Source organism: Erpetoichthys calabaricus, chromosome 3 (genome assembly GCF_900747795.2).
Source record: "Erpetoichthys calabaricus chromosome 3, fErpCal1.3, whole genome shotgun sequence".
Classification (NCBI taxonomy): Eukaryota; Metazoa; Chordata; class Cladistia; order Polypteriformes; family Polypteridae; genus Erpetoichthys; species Erpetoichthys calabaricus.
In genome coordinates, this window is record NC_041396.2 from 29,638,878 (window position 1) to 29,660,339 (window position 21,462).

At 37.4% G+C, this 21,462-nt stretch overlaps 1 protein-coding gene across 1 annotated transcript in view; it reads left to right on the plus strand.

Annotated features, from left to right (window-relative positions):
• Positions 1 to 417: 417 nt before the first annotated feature.
• Positions 418 to 21,462, plus strand: part of tbc1d22b (TBC1 domain family, member 22B) — an 80,023-nt gene continuing 58,978 nt past the window's right edge. The window contains exons 1-3 of the mRNA XM_028796534.2: positions 418 to 623; positions 10,527 to 10,583; positions 16,505 to 16,803. Of these exons, the coding sequence (XP_028652367.1) occupies positions 568 to 623; positions 10,527 to 10,583; positions 16,505 to 16,803 (412 nt within the window). The 5' untranslated portion in view covers positions 418 to 567. The remainder of the gene's footprint in view (positions 624 to 10,526; positions 10,584 to 16,504; positions 16,804 to 21,462) is intronic.

Here is a 21,462-nt window from a genome sequence, read left to right on the forward strand (position 1 = left end):
TTGACACGAGCCTACGGCAAGAGTTTCTGTTACACATAGAACATTACGTATTTATACCGGCTGGGTGGGGCAGTACTTGCCCGACAGGTTCCATGATAGTAATTTGCATCCGTGACATAACTTACAAGATGGCCTGCAGTCTCGCTAGTCCGCTACACCAAAGCAACTTTTGTTGAATGTATTTCGTTGCTTTTCTAAATTATAACCTACCTCCTACGCTTTTGTTCTTCTTGTGTTTTCCCCAGCGATCTTTAACTGTTCCCACCCTATTAGCAACTCTAGATGAAACTGCGGTTTGCTTCCCCATCCGCAACAGTAGCCCCGCCTCCTCACCTGCACGCTTTGTGCACCTGTACCGAACCGGGAGGGGGGTTACGTCACGCTTCAACTAGATGTTGATTGGTAGGTTCTCTTGCTGTCGCAGCTTTCGACCAATCAACTTACGGCGCCTCGCTTCTTCCAACATGGCGACCTCCAGTGCTGAGATGCCGCCTCCTCCGCGGCGTTGAACTCGACTCTGCCTCGGGCGTAACAAACCAGATTGGAAAGCACTTCGTTGGCTCGACGATGGCAACCGACGGCAGGACGCACTTCTGGAAGAGAAGCGCCAAGACACCGGGCAGGTGTGCAGATCTGTTTTTGTGTTCGTGTGTGGCGATAGAGTACGAGGAGGGCACCGGTAACTGTACCGTAGACGAGTCGAGCTGAATGAGGGCGGTGTGACCTCTGAGGGCCGCGGCGTGAACAAAAGCGGCTAATGATGCGAGCGGTTCGGAGCAAGAAAAGTAGACAGATGCTTATATAGCGTGATGAGGGGCGAAGACATAAGAGGATGGTTTAGCCTAGGGGGCTGAGAACAGGATACGGAATCAGGCAGCGCCCTCCCTACTCGCGAAGGCTTAATAGGAAGGGGTCATGAACCCCTCCGCCCCGGGGGGTTATGGTCACATAAGTAGGGGCCGCACCCGTCCTCTTAGGTGACCATCGGGTTGTGGAAGGTGGACTGGGACTCCCCTGGGTTAAGGAAAGAAAGACTGGCTTGAACTCCCCGCCCCCATCGGAGATGAGTCCGCGATGTAGCGGACAGTCGGTACCAGTTTCAGTTCAAAGGCTACCCAATCCGCATTAATAGTAAGACGTTCAGGTAAAGAAAAACATTAAAAGTTGTTTATAAGTATTTAACCCACTTGATCTTCACCAGAGCCCTTAGACTTGCAGTATGGATTTTTTTTTTATGGATTTAGTTGTGTTTTGTTGCCATGGAACTACACCAAAAAAAAAAAAAAAAACGCCGTCAAAGTGAAAGCAGAATTTTGCAGATTGTTTCGATTATTAAACAGCGGCGACTTGTCTCAAAGCATTGGTCCCTTAAACACATCCATCGTTTACGCAGGGGTGTGCAAAGCCATTCCTGGAGGGCCGCAGTGGCCGCGGGTTTTTATTCCAACCCAGTTGTTTAATTAGAAAACAATCCTTGCCAATAATTACATTTCATGGCTTTTTAGTGCTTTAACTCTGCTATGTCAAGTCATTCTCAAATCCTAGATTTTTTTTTCCATTCTAAAGATATCCAAATATTTTGAAGTGTAAAACGGATGGGTAATTCTCAATCCTTGACTTTTTTGTCTTCTCTTTCCTTCCAAGTATTTAATTAAACCAAATAGTGCATGATAAATACACACAGGTGTAAAGGGTAACAAGCAAAATGGATAACTGCTGGTTTCTTTTGTCATTTGCATCTTATTGCTAATAAGGAGCATTTAAAAACCAAGAATGCAGCTGTTTAAGACTTAAATAAGCAATAAGGGTTCAAAATCTTAACGAGGGAGATAACTAAAATGAAGCAGAAGTGTTTCTAGAGCAATTAGTGCTTCTTATTAAGCAATTGGGTTGGAACAAAAGCCTGCAGCCACTGCGGCCCTCCAGGAATGACTTTGCACATCCCTGGTACTGTATAAAAATACTAAATCTTAGCTTATTTATGACATCATACTTCTGATCAGAAAAATCCACACGTTTTAACAGTGTTAGCAAAGTTTCGTAAGTCCCTTTAAGTTATTAATACATCATTAAAAAACAAACAAAAAAAAAAACAGAAAAAGGCGTCCCACTGCTGTAGAACGATAGATCGAAACTTTATAAGTCCCAAAGAAAGTTACAGGTTTACAGCAAAAAAAAAAACAAACCACAAAATATAACACAATTTATCATAAGCCATGTGGGTGCTAGGAATGTACAAATTTAAATATAACATGAGAAAGCTGTAGGTAGATAGATACTTTATTAATCCCAAGGGGAAATTCACATACTCCTGCAGCAGCATACTGATACAAAAAACAATATTAAAGAGTAATAAAAATGCAGGTAAAAACAGACAGTAACTTTGAATAATGTTAACGTTTACCCCCCTGGGTGGAATTGAAGATTTGCATAGTTTAGGGGAGGAACGATCTCCTCAGTCTGTCAGTGGAGCAGGACAGTGACAGCAGTCTGTAGCTAAGAATAACAGTGTAGATATTTACTAATTCTAAAGTGATTAGAATTGCACATACATATTTGTTACATTGCACATACATATTTTTACAGTTTACAGTACAGGTTGACAGTTCTTGGCACAGTATTTGGCATATTGTCTGTTGAGATGTCTGCTAGGCCAGCTTGGTATCTTTCAGCAAACATGGACAATACCCTCTTGCCAAGGGGTGACTCATTGTAGAGCCTGGTGGCTAGGAGTAGAACCAAGCTTAAATAGTGCTCCTTGGAGCAACACTGTTGTCTGTCTGTTATTAAATGTGTTCCTCTGTTTAGCCTAAAGCATACTGTATATATGGGGATGAGAGTCATTGTCTAGGATAGTAAAATGCTTCTTGAGTAGCCTCTGCTCTGTCACTTCCTCCAGTGAGTAGGGGTTTCAGCTGATACCACAAAGCTCTAAAATTTATTAAATTCTAATACCTGGGTGTATTTCTCTTTGTTATTTTGGGTTTTCTCCAAGGGCATCTAGTAGTAGAGCACAAAGTACAGTGAAATTCTTACTTAAATGTCCAACCAACAGGCTACCACTCTTCTGCACCATGGTGTAGATATAGAAAGCGTTGCACAGATCTGCAAATCAAAAATTTATTTTAATTGTGAATAATTATTTTTAATGTGTTTATAAGAATTATGTATGAATGCTTTGAAATAGCTCCAGTTATTTATTTTTTGGCCCCTTCTGACTCCAATGTTTAAGGTAACCCCCACACATATACCAGTTGACTTGTCTTGATGTCTAGCTATGCACAACAGCAAATCTTTTTTAGATTTCCCTCAATTTTTGTCTCTCTAAACCCAAAAAACACAGTTTTTTAGGCTAATTCTGCACTACATTTTGTGCAGGGAATTATACCCTTATGATACAGAGTAAACCACTAGGTTTGTTCATCAGAAATGGTCAGAAGGATTTCAGGTTGTGCTTGACACATCAATCGACCCCAGGGTTTCACACCCCTAATGGGATACAAGGGGTCAAAGTTACTCCTTTTTATAAAACTTAAAAAAAAAAGGGGGTTGCTGATCATGAATATATATGAATTTATATTTGATTAATTACTGGTGGTCCTAGCCCACTAAGAGCCACTCCCAAAACATTAAAAATAACAAATTTCAAGCATAACTGTATGGGGTATCATTTTAGACTATTTCAAGGTCAGTGATTACGAATATGATGTCATTTTTGATCCTTTACTGTGGAGTTCGTTCTCTTTGGACCTCTATCAGTGGGTGAAAAATGACAAATTTCTATTGTAGTCGAGAATATTTATGCTTAAAACATTTAAATCCAGACACACGTTTTAATATTGCAAAAGTCTGATGCAACTATTCTTATTTATTATGCACTTCTACCTCATGAAGTAAATCATCACATTTCTTAGGATGGCTTACTGTACACTATTTTTCACTTTTTTGCATTCATGAAAACACAAAAAATATAATTGGAATGTTTTCATCACATTTAAGCACAAAATTGAAAATAAATTAAATCTATTGCATTCTCTATTGTCTGGTTTCGTTCAGCAATGACCCACTCCAAAAATAAATTACAGCACGATGCATGGTCTGCTGAGAGAATAATTGGCTGTGCAGACCTATATGCATCTAGTGTCATAAACCTTGCCAAAAAGGATCCCCACTGACTCTTCTTGCCCAACTCATCACTTGTTCCCCTCTAGTAAACACTTTAGGTCAAGTAAACCCAATACTATCAAATACTGTATGAAGGTGTTAGTGTGTATGTACAGCATATTTACATGTATGTGTGTTCATATGCATACACAAGATACACACTTTATTTGCATATCTCCTTTATAATTGCACTATTCTTACACCATTTATAATGTATGTTGTTTAACCTATGCTATATATGTTCTTTGTATGTCATGTTGTGTTATGTTATAAGCAGCTACAAAGCTATCAGGTTAAATTACTGGTGTGTAAAAGTGATTCTGAATTAAAATTGAACAAATTACACAATTTATTCACATATACAATATTGTTCTACATTATTTAGCATGAAAGTATTTAGTCAATCTAATATTTTTAAACGTATATGAAGAGTAAACAACAATGCATATTTGTTGACTTGTATGTAATGTCTCTTGTTTTTGCGACTGGCAGTAGTCTGCCATCATACTGACATCCCCGCGTGGAATGCTTTGAGTAGTGAGAAAAGTGTTATATAAATGTAAAGAGTTATTATCTCAGCATCCATTGGATTTTTTTTATTGTTACCTAAAACATTTAGAAATGATGTTTTTGAATGATACAGACAAGTCTGGAATGTATTAGCACAAATACATAAAACACATTCAATATTTTGATAGGGCTTTGACAGACTGCTTCTTTAAACCAAGCTTAATATGAAGCAGTGGTAGCAGCAATTTATCTGGATTCACTAAGGTAGATATTATGATATTTTTGACAGCATGCTTTAGCATGCTTGTGAACCCAGTGTAAACTGTTGATTCTCCTGTCCCACTCACAGAAAACATAATAATGTTTTAAGCCCTGGCTGCTGACCCTGTAAGAAAAAGTACTATTCAAGGAGGAGCGATATAGCTTTTTAAACTGTATGTGTCAGTTCTTTCCACGTGTCATACAACTGGGTTTTATGCATAACTGGAAAAATGAACAATTGTAGTGGGGTGGCGTATGGAGTTGGAGTGAACTTGAATCCTATCTTGGGCAAAAACGGGAAGTCCGAATGGATTTAGAAAAGTAACCTTTTTGGTGTTAGTAGAAAGTGCTGTGTTTGGCTATGCTTAGCACTACAGATCATGCTTTTATGATGTATGGTGTTAGAAGCATAATGTTAGGGGTTGTTTCTTGGGGAACACACAGCTTCACAAAGGACAATGCCATTTAAATTTCTGATTAAGATGCCTCTGTTAAGTGCTGACTGAAGTGGACAATATTTGTTATATTGGTAAATATATAGGATATTTTGTGTTATGTTTAATTTAGAATTTCTAGAAATGTATGTACTGTACACCTTTTTTATAGCTTGTTTTTACCAATGACATCCATTCATCCATTATCCAACCAGGGTCACGGGGGGTCTGCTGGAGCCAATCCCAGCCAACACAGGGCGCAAGGCAGGAAACAAGCCCCAGGCAGGGTGCCAGCCCACCGCAGGGCACACACACCCACACACCAAGCACACACTAGGGACAATTTAGGATCGCCAATGCACCTAACCAGCATGTCTTTGGACTTTGGGAGGAAACCGGAGTACCCGGAGGAAACCCACGCAGACACTGGGAGAACATGCAAACTCCATGCATGGAGGACCTGGGAAGCGAACCCAGGTCTCCTAACTGCAAGGCAGCAGCACTACCCACTGCGCCACCGTGCCGCCCAATGACATTAAATCCCAATTAAATATTTTTATATATTCCATAATATTAATGTCTACTTTGGCTTATTTTCCTTACTCCAGTTTTCTTTCTATATCCCTAACATATGAGTGTTAATTGGCTATTCAAAATTCACCCTGTGTTTATAAGTGTGTGAGGACCCAGGTCATGAGAGATGCTGATTCTGCATATAGGGTTCATTCTTGCCTTCTGCTGGTGTGATAGGCACTAGCTCCCCTGAGATAGGTACTACCCAATAAGACAGGCACTTGAAAAGCAAGGGTTGCAATCAGGCCAAATAGTAAGATCCATGCTGATTAATGGGCAGTCATCAAACAGGCAATGAAATACTGTATTGAATGGAAACATTTTGTTTAATGCAGCAGGGAAAAGGCCAGAGGCTGTGAATTTCTTTTGTAAACAGTAGCTCAGAGGGGTTATGATTATGCCAGTCTCTACAATGACAAAAAAATGAAACATACCGTGAAACAATTATCGGTTACATAACATTTGTAATTCTTGAGATGCATGGGTTCTCATTTCCTTTTTCACATACACTGATTCTGTATTCTGTAATTTTTAACTAACCTTCTTTAGTTCCCACTTTATCACTCCTCAGTTGTTATCTACAGTTAATTTCTATCCATTCATTTTTTCTAAACTTGCCTTTTTACCACTACATCCAGCCAGAAACAGTACCTGCACAGTTGAACAGAAGGCAAGAACTAGCCCTCCATCTATTACAAGACATACCTGAACATTTCTCCACCCTAACTTGTTCTGTGTCAGGTTACATTGGACATGTAAACATCTATTTAGTCATTAATTTCTCTGAGCAGGTTTGTTGAGATGGTCTTAGTATTAACAGTACTTTGAATTAAACTCAGTAATGCTATTCATAGACTTCAGCTCTGCCTTCAACACAATCATCCCTCAAAAGCTGGTTGTAACACTGAGCAGGTTGGGCCTGAACACCACCCTCTGCAACTGGATCCTGGACTTCTTGACAGAGAGGCCCCAGTCAGTTTGGATGGGCTGCAACACTTCCAGCATCATCACACTGACCACTGGAGCGTCACAGGGCTGCGTGCTTAGTCCACTGCTCTTCACCCTGCTGACTCACGATGGCACAGCCACGCACAACACCAACCACATCATCAAGTTTGCAGGTGATATGACGGTGCTGGGACTGATAAGCAGGGATGATGAAACAGCATAAACAGATGAGGTGGGATGGCTGTCTGCTTGGTGTGAAGACAGCAATCTATCTTTCAATGTTGACAAGACAAAAGAGAGAATTGTGGACTTCAGAAAATCATATCCTGCCCACATTCCACTCAGCATCAACGGTTTAGATGGTGGAGACTATTAGGAGTACCAAGTTCCTCGGTGTGTACATAACTGAGGAACTTATGTGGACGCATAACACCTCATCGCTAATCAAGAAGCCCAGCAAAGACTACACTTCCTGAGGCGGTTGAAGCGAGCAAGTCTTCCCCCTTCCATCCTCACCATGTTCTACAGAGGCACCATTGAGAGTGTTCTGACCAGCTGCATCACTGCCTGGTATGGCAACTGCAACATATCCGACCGCAAGTGCCTGCAAAGGATAGTGAAGACAGCAGAGAACATTATTAGGGTGCCTCTCCCTTCACTACAGGACATATTTTACAAACGCAGAGTTCTCAAGGCCTGCAGCATTGTGCAGGACCCCTTACACCCCTCACATGGGCTTTTTACACTTTTGCCGTCCAAGAGAAGATACTGCAGCATCAAAGCCAGATCTGCCAGCCTGCAGGATAGTTTTTACCCCCAAGCTGTGAGACTCCTTAACACCAGGCTGCCCCCTGGGATCTTCCACACTGCCTCAACCACCTCTAAAAACACTTTTCTGCAAAGACGAGTGTGCTTGTAGAAAAGAACTGAAAATCTAATACTAACCTTTAAGTATTTAACTCTTGATATCCTTCTGCTGTGAAACATTCTGACCTGTCATTGTTTACGCACGTCTTAAACAACTATTATCATACACTGATAATTTCTGTATTATCTTTATTTATTTATTTATTTTATTACATATTTATTAACTATATTTATGTATCTAGATTGCAAATACCATACATTGCATCAATGTTCATATTGCTTACTACACGTCAATATTGCTGCTACTTCTTTGTCTCGTCTTTGCACAATGTCTTGTCTTGTTTGTGTTTTAAATTTAAATTATAAGTTTAATTTTAATTCTATTTTTAATTTATTATTTGCACTTCATGTTGTTACACTGTTGACCCTGAGCTTCGCAATTTGTCTTCTCTGTATACTTGTATATGGTTGAGATGACAATAAAGTTCACTTTGACTTTGACTTGAATGTACCTGGGCAGCAGCCACCGTTCTGGTCTCATGCTTTTTATACCATACAGTCCATTCACATTATATTTTGGTTGGTTTATTTACATAAAGCCCAAATTCTTTTTCATAGAACAGGTTTGATCATTAAGTATGAACTTTAGTCTTGTCGGTGAATATATTTAGTAGCAGTAGCTTGAGGCAATACTGTGGTTGCCATTTTTTTTTTTTTTACCAGCAGCATGCTGTAATGCTTCTTATCAGAATGGGTTTATAAAATGTATAGAAAGACAGAGTAAAATAAATAAGTTGATAGTTAATTGTTGTAACAGTTTATGCTCTCTGTTTTGGCTTAAAGGTGATTTTTAATGTATCTACTCTATATGAAAGATAATGCACACTAGCTAAATGGCATAATTATACATGAAAGTTCATCTGAAAAGTATTTGTATTTTTATTTTCAAGTTGCAAATTGTGTAACCAATCAGGTATGTCTTAAAAGTTTCTAAAACTACAAGTTTAACCATTTATTGCAATATCATCAGTTGCTTTTTAGGCCACCTTGTTGAGATTTGCTTTATAAAGACTGAATAATGAATATGGTTGTGTCAGAAATGTATGCTTCCTTGCAGTCTTCCATTTCAGTTTAGTGAAACAGTTTCCTTGGTTTGCACTATTGTGACTTGAATGGATTAGTTTATATTTATGGAAAAAAATCTGTATTTGGTTAAATTGCCATCATTTGTGGTTTTCTCTAGATTTCTGGCAAAGAGAAATCTCAAAAAGACATAACAGATCTTATATATGTATTAGACACACTTAAAGAAATCTTTGAATGCTAAAGAATGCAATTAGATCTGTGCTGGGGCATTACTATTTCTCCTTATAGGTCTAGTTTGTCTTCGCTTACTATAAAGACAGCTGTATAGGTTATTGCCTGTTCTGTCTCTTGAGACTTCTCTTCACATCTTCTGCCACCTGCACTCTTCCCACATACTTTATTTATGGCATCAGCACTCTCGCCTACAGCTTTGTTTAGTCCTTAAACTCCACTTTCCTATAGCATTCGACAGCTTGTATTAATAATTAAAGACATTATTATAATCAATACACCCATAAGGCCACCACCCTTCATGACATGTCATCAAAGATATTGTGAATAGAAATCCTGGTATATCTGCAGCTTCAAAATGACAAGGAATGCTTTGTACACATTAGCATTGCGTTATGTTAACATCTTCAACTTTTCAAATGTTCTCCACTACACAGTAGTATTATCACCATTGAACCGGACAGGAGGGCTTAAAATACTGAGTTAGCAGCTATTACTTTTAATGGTTATAATTGAAAGTAACTTGGTGTGGGGGGTCTTATATGACACAAACAATTTAGAATCAAACTAATATAATTTAAAAAAAAAAACATATCTTGAGCAATTTTTTGACACTTGGGCATTAAAATCGGTCAGAGTAGAGTAATGCTCTGCTAGTATTGAAAGCTTTGGCCCACTTTTCTAATGCTTTTGTTAGCATGGCGCAGTATGAATAAATGTCACTTCAGTTCAGCATTATATTTGTGGTTCATTATAAACAGGTCAAGGGTAAATATTTCCAAAGCATAATCACACAGGCCTAGTGATGGATGTTTTTCTTAAAATTACTGAACTCTTTTGTTTAAAAAAAATAAAAAAAACACAAAAACAGTTTTTGGAGGATGCACTGGTAAAATACTCATTTATAATTTTATTGTTATATGCGTAATTAGTTAATGACCAATAACTACTTGGGCAGCCTATTCGGCATTTAACTGTTGCTCCATAAGCCCAAGGCTGCTAGTGATTTTAATTTTTTTTTCAGGATAGGTGGAAAAAAGAGAGTACCAAGGATTCATAACCAGTGGAAAAAGTCTGTTGGGGAGAGGTGTATGTTGCTATTCCTTCCAAATTAGCAAATCTTTACCGTCTTTTGATAACTGACTCCTTAAGATAAAAACATTGTTTCATGATGCATGCAGCGTCGTACTTCTAAGTACTTGGGTTTCTTTTGCATCATTCATTCAACATTTAAATAAGGTCAAGATAGAAGTAATTATATAAAAAAAACAAAAATAGCAATACTGCTGAACACTGGCTAAGATCTGATGGCCTTAGAGTGACAGTGCTTATTGTAAATAATATGCCTGTTGGAATTATAAAATATTGACATTATGAATATAAATATCTTTCAGGACTGTGTGAGCCTAAGTACATGTGTAATGCTTTGCATCTTTTTTTTTCTGCCTACAGCATCCAGCCTGTTTATGGAGCCCAGCACCCTCCTCTCAATTATCGGATACACAAGACGTAAGTGTTTTTAATGAGTTTGTTGGTCAGGTAGTGCAGTACACTTAAGTTGCACAAGCCCTGTTCTCACGATCCTACTGTGTGCACAGATTTCTAGTTCCTTCTAATGTTTCAAGTGTATTGTCATGTACATAGTACAAGTAAATTCCTACTTGCATGTCTCCTCAGAACAGCTAACAATAATACAATATCAACACAAAGACACACGCACAATATATTTCCAGTCATAATTGAGTATAGAACTTGTGGACAGTAGGGGACGCTTCAGCTCCCCAAGCCTAACACAACAGACACAGGACACAAGTTAAAAGCACAGTCTATTTATTCTCTGGAAAACTCTTCACAAGTGTTTCCCACAGCCACAGATATATTAAGGGAATAACACACAGTGACTCTTCTTTCTTTGTTTCTCTCTGTCTCTTTGTCTTTACCTCCTCCTCTCCTCCCAGCAAGCTTCATCCACCTTCCTCCTGACTCTGGCGCTCCGCTGGAAGACCAGCAAATCCTTTTATGTTGGCCAACCCGGAAGTGCTTCTGCTGTTCTGCCCACATGATCTGTAAGCACTTCTGGGTACAGCGGAAATTCCATGCCATATGGCTTCTCAGTCTTTGCAGCACCCACAATACCCAAAAGGGCTGAGGTAAAGCACTCCAAGTCCCAAGATGTCCTGTGGGAATCCAGGGCACCGCTGCAGCCCAGGAGGCTACCACCTAGCGTTCTGGGGGATGTAGTGCCCTAAAGAAGCTGCCTTCCCCCATCCTTCCATCTCTTGGGAATCCCGGCTGGGTTGGGCTGCCAGCCATCCCTTACAACATACATACATATATGCATAGTGTTTTTATCAGTTACACCATTTGTAATTATGACTGTTCAAGTAACCTTTGTACTTTCAGATAGAAACTGTCCATGTATCTACTGATGAGACTGCCAGTGGCCCAGTACTTTTTGCCCGATGGAGGAAGTGAGAAAAGGAACTGTGCAGATTGACTGAGGATTTTAGTAATACTGTTAGCCTGTCTAAGGCATTGAGTGTTGCATATGGCTTGAACAGAAAGTAGCTGTTAACTTCACTACCCGCAATACCCGTTTTTTGTATTAATTAATGTGTAATCCCCAGATGTCTATTAGCACTCTTTGAAGCAACAGCACATGCTGACATCATTTTTGATGTAAAGCAGAAACAAAATATGCATAGGACATGCACATCACATTTATACTGGGCCAGCTTAGAGCCACAAATTAACTTTACCTGCAAATATCTGAGATATATGATGAATTTAGAAGACAGACCTACAGTACTGCAAAATTACTTTACTTTAGGTGATTACAGTAGTTGCTTGAGAAGTACATTCAGATTCTTATTTCATATGTTAGGAGATCTGAAACCAGTCTTGATTTTAAGGCAAACATATTAGTCTGGTAAATGCAGAATTCATACATAATGATTGCCTTTGCCCCCATTTTGTGACTTCACTGCATAAATAGTGTTGTGTGATCAGGGAGAGAGGGAAACTACAGTTAATCTATGGAGCACACCTGATTTTCATCACATAGAGCCACAAATTTCAACTTAAGGGCATTGCCTATAGCCATGATGAATTCAATACAAACCTGTTTTCTTTATTCTTTTTGCAATGCACTTCCTTGAACCAGCCTAAAGCAATGTGATCAATTATAAATGTAACATATCTGATAAGAACACAAAGTAACATATATAAAATTCTGATATGTGTACGTAGAAATGTACAAATCTGAACATATAGTTAATTCAGAAAGTGTTCAGACCCACTTTATTGTGTTGTCGATATAATTTTAAATTATATATGATACATTTGCCACTGTTGCCCATCAATCTACAATCAGTAATCCATAGTGACTAAGAAACATGTTTTCAGATCCTAATTTGGTGCTTTGTAGAATCGGATCATCTCATGCTGTGTTAGACTGAAATGGAAGCATATGTAAACGCCATCTGCAGGTCTCTCCACAGGTATTGTATGGGGTTTAAGTTTAGGCTTTGCCTGTGTCACTTAAGGACAATCAATGACTTGTCCCAAAGTCACTTCAGCGTTGATTTGGCTATATGCTTCAGGTTATTGTCATGCTGAAAGGTGAATTGTCAACCCATTCTGAGTCCACAAGCACTTTGGGCCCTTTTTTTAAAACCCTCTCAGTATTTGGCTGAATTCATCCTTGCTTCAGTTCTGACCAGTCTCCCTGTCCCAGCCACTGAGAGCCACCACACTTCACTCAAAGCTTTAAAATGGTTTTATACCCTTGTCCTGATCAAGGCTTTACCACAATTTTATTGTGGAGGTCTACAGAGGATTCCTTGGACTTCATGGCTTGGTTTTTGTCCTGACTTATGGGGTGTATCGTAGTACCTTTTACACACAGGTGTGTGCCTTTCTAAACAATGCCCAATCAAATTAGTTTGCCACAGGTGGATTCCAGTCACGTTGTAGCTGCAACTCAAGAAGAATTAAAGCAAACAGGATGCACTTGAGCACAATTTGGAATGCCACAGCAAAGGGTCTAAATACTTACATAAATTGGATATTTGTAGTTTTTGACTTTTAATAATTTTGCAGACCATTCTTAAAAACATTGTCATGTTAATAAAGTGTGGAGAAAGTGAATGTATCTGAATGCTTTCTGAATCCACTGTATCTGGGGATATATGATATATATATATTTTTTTTTTTACTTTTTATAGACTGGATTCCTCATGTGCATAAATAGTGATAATTCGTTTAAAAATTACAGTAATTAGGATTGGCTGTTAACTAAGAATAGAAAAACAAAATTCTGTTCAACATAGATTCAGCCTGTTCTTGGATAATGTTGCATTTCCTCCCATGTCAAAGGAAGCATCGATTATGCTCGAAAGCTACACCAAACATCCAATATGAGAATCCATCATTGGTGAAAACGCATCTGCTCTGGAGTCCTGTTCCAATCCTTGGGTGTTAAACTGACAGTAATGTCAAATGCCACAACAGGATATTAAGATGAGAAAGATTGAGAAAAACACACTAATGGTCATTGACAAAGCAAGCTAGGTTTAGTGGAAAAAGCAGTTTGAAAGCTTTAGTAGCAGTCTACAGTCATGCGTAAATGCTCAGACTAAAGTGGTTATCTGTAGTATTAGATATTTGATTGTTTCTTTTTTAGGGTCAGTATCTTAACTACTTTTTTTTTTTTTTATATCTATGTGCTGGTGATTATAGTGTCTTAGTACTTTTTATAAGTTAATGGGCACAATCTCACTTGAGTGTTGTAAATTCTCAGCGTTTGTATAATGTCTTTTGAGAGTATTGATGGCTAAATGTAAGTAGTGATACAGTATGTGAGAAAAAGGAAAAAAATAATTGCACTATTTGTCCAAAAAAAAAAATAACGCCTACTGCTGCAGCATCCTGCAAGCTCATGATCCGGTTGTCTAGCAATAGTTAGTGAGGAAGGAGCTATTGTGCTCAGCGGTAATCAACTCAAAAAAATTGCACATATGTTATATTCATATATATTTAATCCTGCATGTACTGAGGGATAAATTTTATCAGCCCGGTTTAGGGTCACAGGGAACCAGTAATTATCGCAGCAGCACTGGGTGTAAGGCACAAAGCAAATGTGCTGGATATGAAGCACCAATCCTTTTCAGGGCTCAATTGCACAGCCATGCAGAAAAGAGTGTGCTGCTTGCAATTCATGAAATTGGTTGAATGCGTCAGCTCTAAGTCATGTGCTATCATTTTAACTTTCTTATCAGTTTCGTAGTCATTTATGACTGTTACTGTTGAAGTGATATACCACCATAGTGCAAATTCAAGCAGCAGAGGACAATTAGTTGAACAACTGAAACTAACTGCAGAGTTTGAGCCAGGAACCAACCAGTATGCACCTCAGAGTTTATGATGCTTGGTGCTAAGACACTGCACTGCCGTTTCACACTGCTTCACTCCTTACTCATCCTTAAAAGCATTACAATAGTCAATTTTACTTTACCCTTTTCCGTTTGCTAAGAAATTTCTTTATTTCTGTGATATTTTGAGCAAGTCTTAGTGTAGAGATGTGAAGATTGAAGGTTATACAGTATATAACACCTTGGTTGTTTTATCTTTATTCAATTTAAAATGGAAGCCTTTAGAATTAGGATTTGCCACTTTATTTTTTTCTTCATCAATTTGCTTAGCTGTCATCCACCAAAAATATTGTATTGTTTCTGAAAAAAGGGAGGAAAAATGTTACTATTTCTAATTGTACATCTCATAATTGTTTAGTTCAAACAAAAATATTCTGTTTTGTTGATTAACATGCCTGTTTATCAACAGGATAAAAATAAATTGTTACATTAAAATAATTGCAGTTCAATTTACTTTAAACCACATAATTATTTTATTTAAAATATCAACAACTTTGCTAACACAATGGTAAATATGTATGTTGTCAAAGCAACATTATTGTAATACTACTAGTTATACATGTTGATATAAATTAAGTAAAAACAAAGATCGAGGTGCTGGTTAGTATTAATTACTTTGCCAAGACACCATGTCAATAATTATTTTATTATGTGTCGTAGTATTTTTTGTGTAAATTTTAATGCTTTCAGATTGAATTTGATTACGTTATCTTGCTGATATTTGGGAGGCGTGTAATTTAGGGACAGTGTGAAAAGCACTAAGGGGCTTTGTGAATACAGCACATGGAATGCCCTCCACTCACCCGTCCAGCTACACCCAGGAGTTCAGAGCTGACTTTTCTGCGTAATAGGATATGGGAAACATCAGTCTTTGTTTCAGCAAGTTGATATGCACCTGCAAGAGGACATCAAAAAAGTGGTACTAATGATCATTTTAAATAGGGATATTATATATTTCTTAAAAGCTGAGTGTTGTGAAATCTATGTGATACAGTGGGATGAAACTGTCTTAAATGACAGAAAGGTATGCATCATTTTTCTTGGTAGTTGCAATTTTCAGGAGAATTTCATTTTTTTTCCCCTATGAAGATGATTGAATGGTCTTTATGCCAGTGTAAGGTTGTGTGTTTTTGTAGAGTGGAGTAGGTGGAACTTTCAGAGTTGTGTGTAAACTTATCTTGTAATTTTTTGATGTTAGTGAATTTAGTGAAAAAGGCGCAAAGTTTTTTTTTTTTTTTTTTTTTGTGTGTGTGTAGCTGAAAGTCATGACAGGAAATGCCCAACTAATAAAAACTAATCTTGCAATGTTGTCCTGTCTCCTATAGATAAGATTCCAAGTATTACTAAGGGTAGGCCTCCTTAGCATGCTACTTGAAAAAATGTTGTAACTAAGATCCTAAAATGAACATGTCCATTTTACTTGTAGAGAGTTCTTCTATAGATCAAGCATTTCACCATGCAGCATTGTACCATTTAAATACACAGTTTAATTTGTCTAGATACTGTGAGGTAGAGGATGGACTAAAAAGCACACTTTTTTATTATATACTTGGTTAATCCCATTGGGGAAATTGTCTTTTGGGGTCATATTAAGAATTCATCACAATATAACTGTTGTGTATGCCAGAATTTATTTATATGCTTTTGAGTGGTTTAAATTATAGAAGTCATCTTAATATTTTTTTTTCACTTTTTTTTATATAATTATAGTGCCATCTGGCAGACCTTCCACGTAATCACACCATGCACAAGTTGTACAAAAAGCTCATTGCTGGTAGCAGTATTTTTGGAGTTTGAATCTTCACTGCATTCATTCTAAATGATTATTGCTTCTTTGGGTTTTTGTTTCCTATATTTAAACACACATACAGAATAGTTTCATAAAGAGTTATAAAATAAAAAAGAAATAAAATATTTCTCTTGAAGTGTTAAGATGCTGCTGGAGTATGAAATGTCCATGTGCAATATGATATCAGATAATGTCTGTATCCTTTACAGAGGACCCAAAACAAATGCATCTTCTGCTAGATCAAAGAAAGCTTCAAGTTTCCATGAGTTTGCACGGAGCACCAGTGATGCCTGGGACATTGGTGATGATGAAGATGAAGACCTGGTGGGGATGCTGGCTGCTCCTTCTAACCTGAAGCCAGGGACATTAATGGTAGCAAGTAGTCAATATGCTCAGCACCGCAATAAACTGAATGACAAGCCAGAACACATGCAGCCTGTTGAAGATAGTCAGTTCAATGGACGAGTGGTTAAATCGAGCAGTGAGGTGCAGATCTGCAGACCATCAGGTAAGACCTGGCCGGTGTCTGTTTTTTATTTGAGACTTTTAGGTGGCAGATTTGCCATACTAAGTCAAATCTCAACTAAATGCAGTGAAGAAACTTGATTTTTAAGGCCGATAAATGCGACTTGCCTTTAAGTAATAAATAACAAAGCATACTACATATGTCTAGCAACCACTCACCCTTTACTCTGCCTTGTATTTTACATAGGGTGAAAGCTTCATTATTTTACTTTTTCAATTAACTTACACATAAGAAATATGTCAGTCCTATAATAACGGGTAACTTACTGTAGCTGCACTAATAATTTTGCATCTATTAACTTACTTAAAGCATTAAATTTAAAATGTGAACTAGATATCACAATTTCTTGGTGCTGACAGAGATACATTATTTTTTTTAACTTGTGCTTTCCTGATCTGCATTTATAGGCTGTATAGCAAGAATCCAATTAATAATAAAGATACACAGAAATTTCTTCTTTTTCATATGTATATAAAACAGCAATTAAATTAATTTTGTTAATAAAATAGAAACGAAAGTAAAACTTAATTCCAAAATGAAAGTAAAGCATTCTCTGCTGGTTAGTGTTAGTGTTTTTTTTTTTTTTTTTTTAGTTTTTCTCTTCATCAGTATCCCTAAAGTGTTAATGCTACAACAATTGGCCCGTGTGGGTGAGTGTGCACTGTGATAGAGAGATGCCTTCTCTGCATTTGTGCTCAGTGCTGACGTTTAAGCTTCTGCTCCTACAACTCGCAATGGGATTAGCTGGTCTGATGATGAATGGAACTTTTAATGTCCTCTGTGAAAATGTTTTGTATTGTTACATGGGAATTAGGCTCACTTTTCAGGAGGCTTCTGCTGTTGTAGGTGGAAGCAGTTTTCAAATGTATTTTGTATAAAGTGACTTGGACTTTAGTATACTTTTTCTTTACTTTCCATCCATTCATCCAAGCGAGGTTGCATTGTTTACACTAACAGTCAAATAGATAGAGACATCTCATAACATGCTCATCAACTCTCTTCGCTTCTTCTAGTCCTTTTAAGAGTCCCATGGTTGGCTGAAACAGAGAATCACTTCTACATTTAGAATTTCTACTAGGCATTTTCCTAGTGGGTCATATGTAGTACACTCCCTGTGGGAGAAGCTGACCTTGCTACAAGCCAAAACTATAAATGCTGGAGTTTATATTGCTAAGCTCCTCTCCCAATCACAACCCCAACACCCTGTATAAGAATCTCATTTTGCCATTTGTACTGCCAATCCCGTTCTTTGAGACCAAGGTAAAGATGCAGAAGTAGATATGACTGGTAAATCAAAACCTTCAACAGGCTTAGGTAATGTTTTATCACCACTGTCTGGTATATCAGGTAACCAAAATATACACTCTATATACACTGTATATACAGATGGCTATAAATTATAGTCATATTTACAGTGCCTTTAAAAAGTATTCTCCCTCTTTGTCTTTTTCATGTTTATTGTTTTGCTGTGGATTTAATTAGGATTTGACACTCATCATTAGAAAAAGGTAATTTGTAAGTGTAATTTATTGCAGTGCTTTAAAATAAATGCTGATTGAAAGCAGTAATATCTGATTCAAATCTTAAAATGAAATTGTAAATAACAATCGCCTTGGCTTAAAATTCTGGGATTGTAGGTATGCTGCACCAATTTGGTAATTCCCACAAGTTCTAATTTTTAATTTGCAAATTACCCACACATTTATTTGTTTAGCAGTCTCACTTTCTGTAGTGTACTAATGAAATAACAACTGGTTTATTCAAATATCAACTCATGAATGTTTTGGAAGTATTTCAAATTCTCCAAGGAATTGCTTCCAAGCTTAGTTAATAATGTGTTTTGTGAACCTGTAGGTGTCAATGTGAAGAAATACTTAATAACAATTTTACGAAATTTAGCCTACATCTATGACAAATTCTTGTTATTGTTGAAGAGCAGATTTTGAAATTACAGTTGGTATGCACCCTACTTACTTTTTCATAATCTTAAACGTTTCTATAATGTATCCTAAATTTCTATAATGTATCCTCTAAAACTGAAATTATTTAACCTCTTCAATCTTTTATTAAACGGAATTGTGGCTGCAGTGGTAGCTCTGTGGCCTAGGATCTGCACTAGTATCTGGAAGGTTGCCAGTTCAAATTCCATTATTGCCACAAGGGATCCTACTCCTTTGGCCCTTGAGCAAGGCTCTTAACATGAAAAACTGATCCAGGGGCACTGTTCAGTGGCTGGCCCCACGCTCTGACCTCCAAAAGGTCATGCAAAAATGACAATATCCCCTCTGTGATTAACAAAGTACTGTATATATAAAAAAATCTAGTAGCTTTTGTGTGTCTTTTTTTTTGTTAATTTTTTGTAGTGACATCTCCTGTTAGAGTATGGGGTGGGTAGTGTACATGTTCTACAACTCTATCATAACCAGTGTCATTTTCTACACTTTTGTATGCTATGCCAGTAACACAAATTTAAGATATGCCCACCAAAATCAATATGCTAATTAAGAAGGCAGGCTCAGATATTGAGCACAAACTTGGCCTTGCTGGAGGTAGTAGAGAAGGACAAAATGAAAACAAAACTGAGTGTTGTTATGAGCAATGGTGCATATCCTCTCTCTACTGACAATGAGTACTTGCTGCCAACAAATAATTTAGCAGAAGTGTGTCAAGAAGAGGTACTGTGGTTTCTTCATACCAGTAGTAACATTCCTTTATAATACCTCACTTGTGACTGCTCTTTTTATCTTTGGGCAGACATTTCCTTTCTTTTTAATAATTCTAGTGTGTATTTGAAGGGAATATTGTTGTTGGTTACAAAATTTATTTATTGAGTTTCTGTTGAAAGGTAAATTTCCCCCTTGGGAGTAATAAAATGCTGTCAATCTAACCCCGTTTCTAAGTGTAACCTCCCTTAACAGGTAACTCCCAACAGCTTGCTGTATAACCAAACAGCCAATTAACCTTTTTAAATATGTGATACTTCATTGTTCTCATGGGGCAAACTGCCGTGATGCAGCAACCAACACATATTAAGTCAGGTTTACAGTTTAATCTGAAAAATATATGAATAAATAGTTATATTCAAGATCAAAATCTACAGGTATACTTAAGTATAGTATATGTATTAAAGAATTATTCCAAAAATTACATTTGTATTATCTGTTACTTGCCCCTATGTTGTTTGTAGTGATGGACAAGAAAAAAAGCATATTTTCATGACAAAAAAAAAAATTCTGATACATGGACTTCAGTGAGGGTAAGCAGGTGCCAAACCTGAACAAGAGCAAACAATATTAAAATGTCCATGAAAAAATCTCAGATTATTTGTGCTAAATAATCTATGTGTTACTTATTCAATAATATACTCGCAACATCCAAAAATCATGTATTGTTTGCTTAAATATTATTACAGTACCTATAAAATGTCTTCACTCACAGTGGATTTAATTTGTCTTTTTTGACATTGATCAACAGAATAAAGATTCTTTAATGTCAAAGTAAAAACCGATCACTGCGAAGTTTCCTAAATTTAACTTCAAATACAAAACACAAAATAATTGGTTTAATTAGTATTGACAGTATTTAGTAGATGGGACTTTGGCAACAATTCCAGCTGTGAATCTGTGTGGACAGGGCTCAATCCATATACATCATTGACACATATTTTTTCCATTTTTCTTTGCAAAACCTCTGAAGTTCTGTCCGGTTGCATGGGAATCATGAGTGAACACCTTTTTCAAGTCCAGCCACAAATTCCTAATTGGATTAAGATAGTGTATGTACTATTTATAAACATTTCCTATGTAAGCTTTGACTTTATTCTTGATGATGATGTCTTGCTGGAAAAGAAAGGCGCAGGGTTCTTAGAGATTACATCCGGTCCTCCCCCAGGATATCCCTGTATTTTGCTGCATTTGTTTATCTTTTACCCTAACAAGCCTTGCATGATAGTGCCATTACTTTGCTTCACAGAGGGCTTTTGGCTTCATCAAACAATGCATTTAATCTGATGGCCAAAAACCTCAATTTTGGTCTTATGAGACCATGGAGCCTTCTTCCAACTGACTTCTGAGTCTCCTTTGTACTTTCTGGCAAACTACCCAAGATGTTATAAACAATCTTTTAAATGGTGGCTTTTTCGTTCATACTTTCCCATAAAGCAATGAAAGATGAAGCACCCAGGCAAACACTGTAGTCTGTAACTTCTTCATTGTTATCGTACACCTCTGGATGGCCTTCCTCTGCTAGCCATCTTCTTGATGGCCATCATTTAGTTTTTGTGGACAACTAGAGATGCTCTGATTGATCGGTGATTGGTAAAAGGGCCGATCACAATATCTGATATTTTCATGCTGTGTTCCTTTACACAAGGTATTATGGTAGTTGAGCCAGCAAGCGTAATTGTTTTTTATTTTGCAGCAGACTTCCTGCAGTATAAACAAAGAACAGCGAGTGGTAGCTTGTTTTACCAGTGAACGATTGGCGATTAGTATATTAGCCTTTATGTTGAAGAAAAGAGTAATAAACTGAAAAAAAAAAAATCTGAGAAGTCATCCTGTGCAACTAGAGAAAAGGCAAGAAAAGCTACTTTAAAGAATTCAGATCTTTATTTTGCCCTTTAAATTAAAATGGACTCCACTT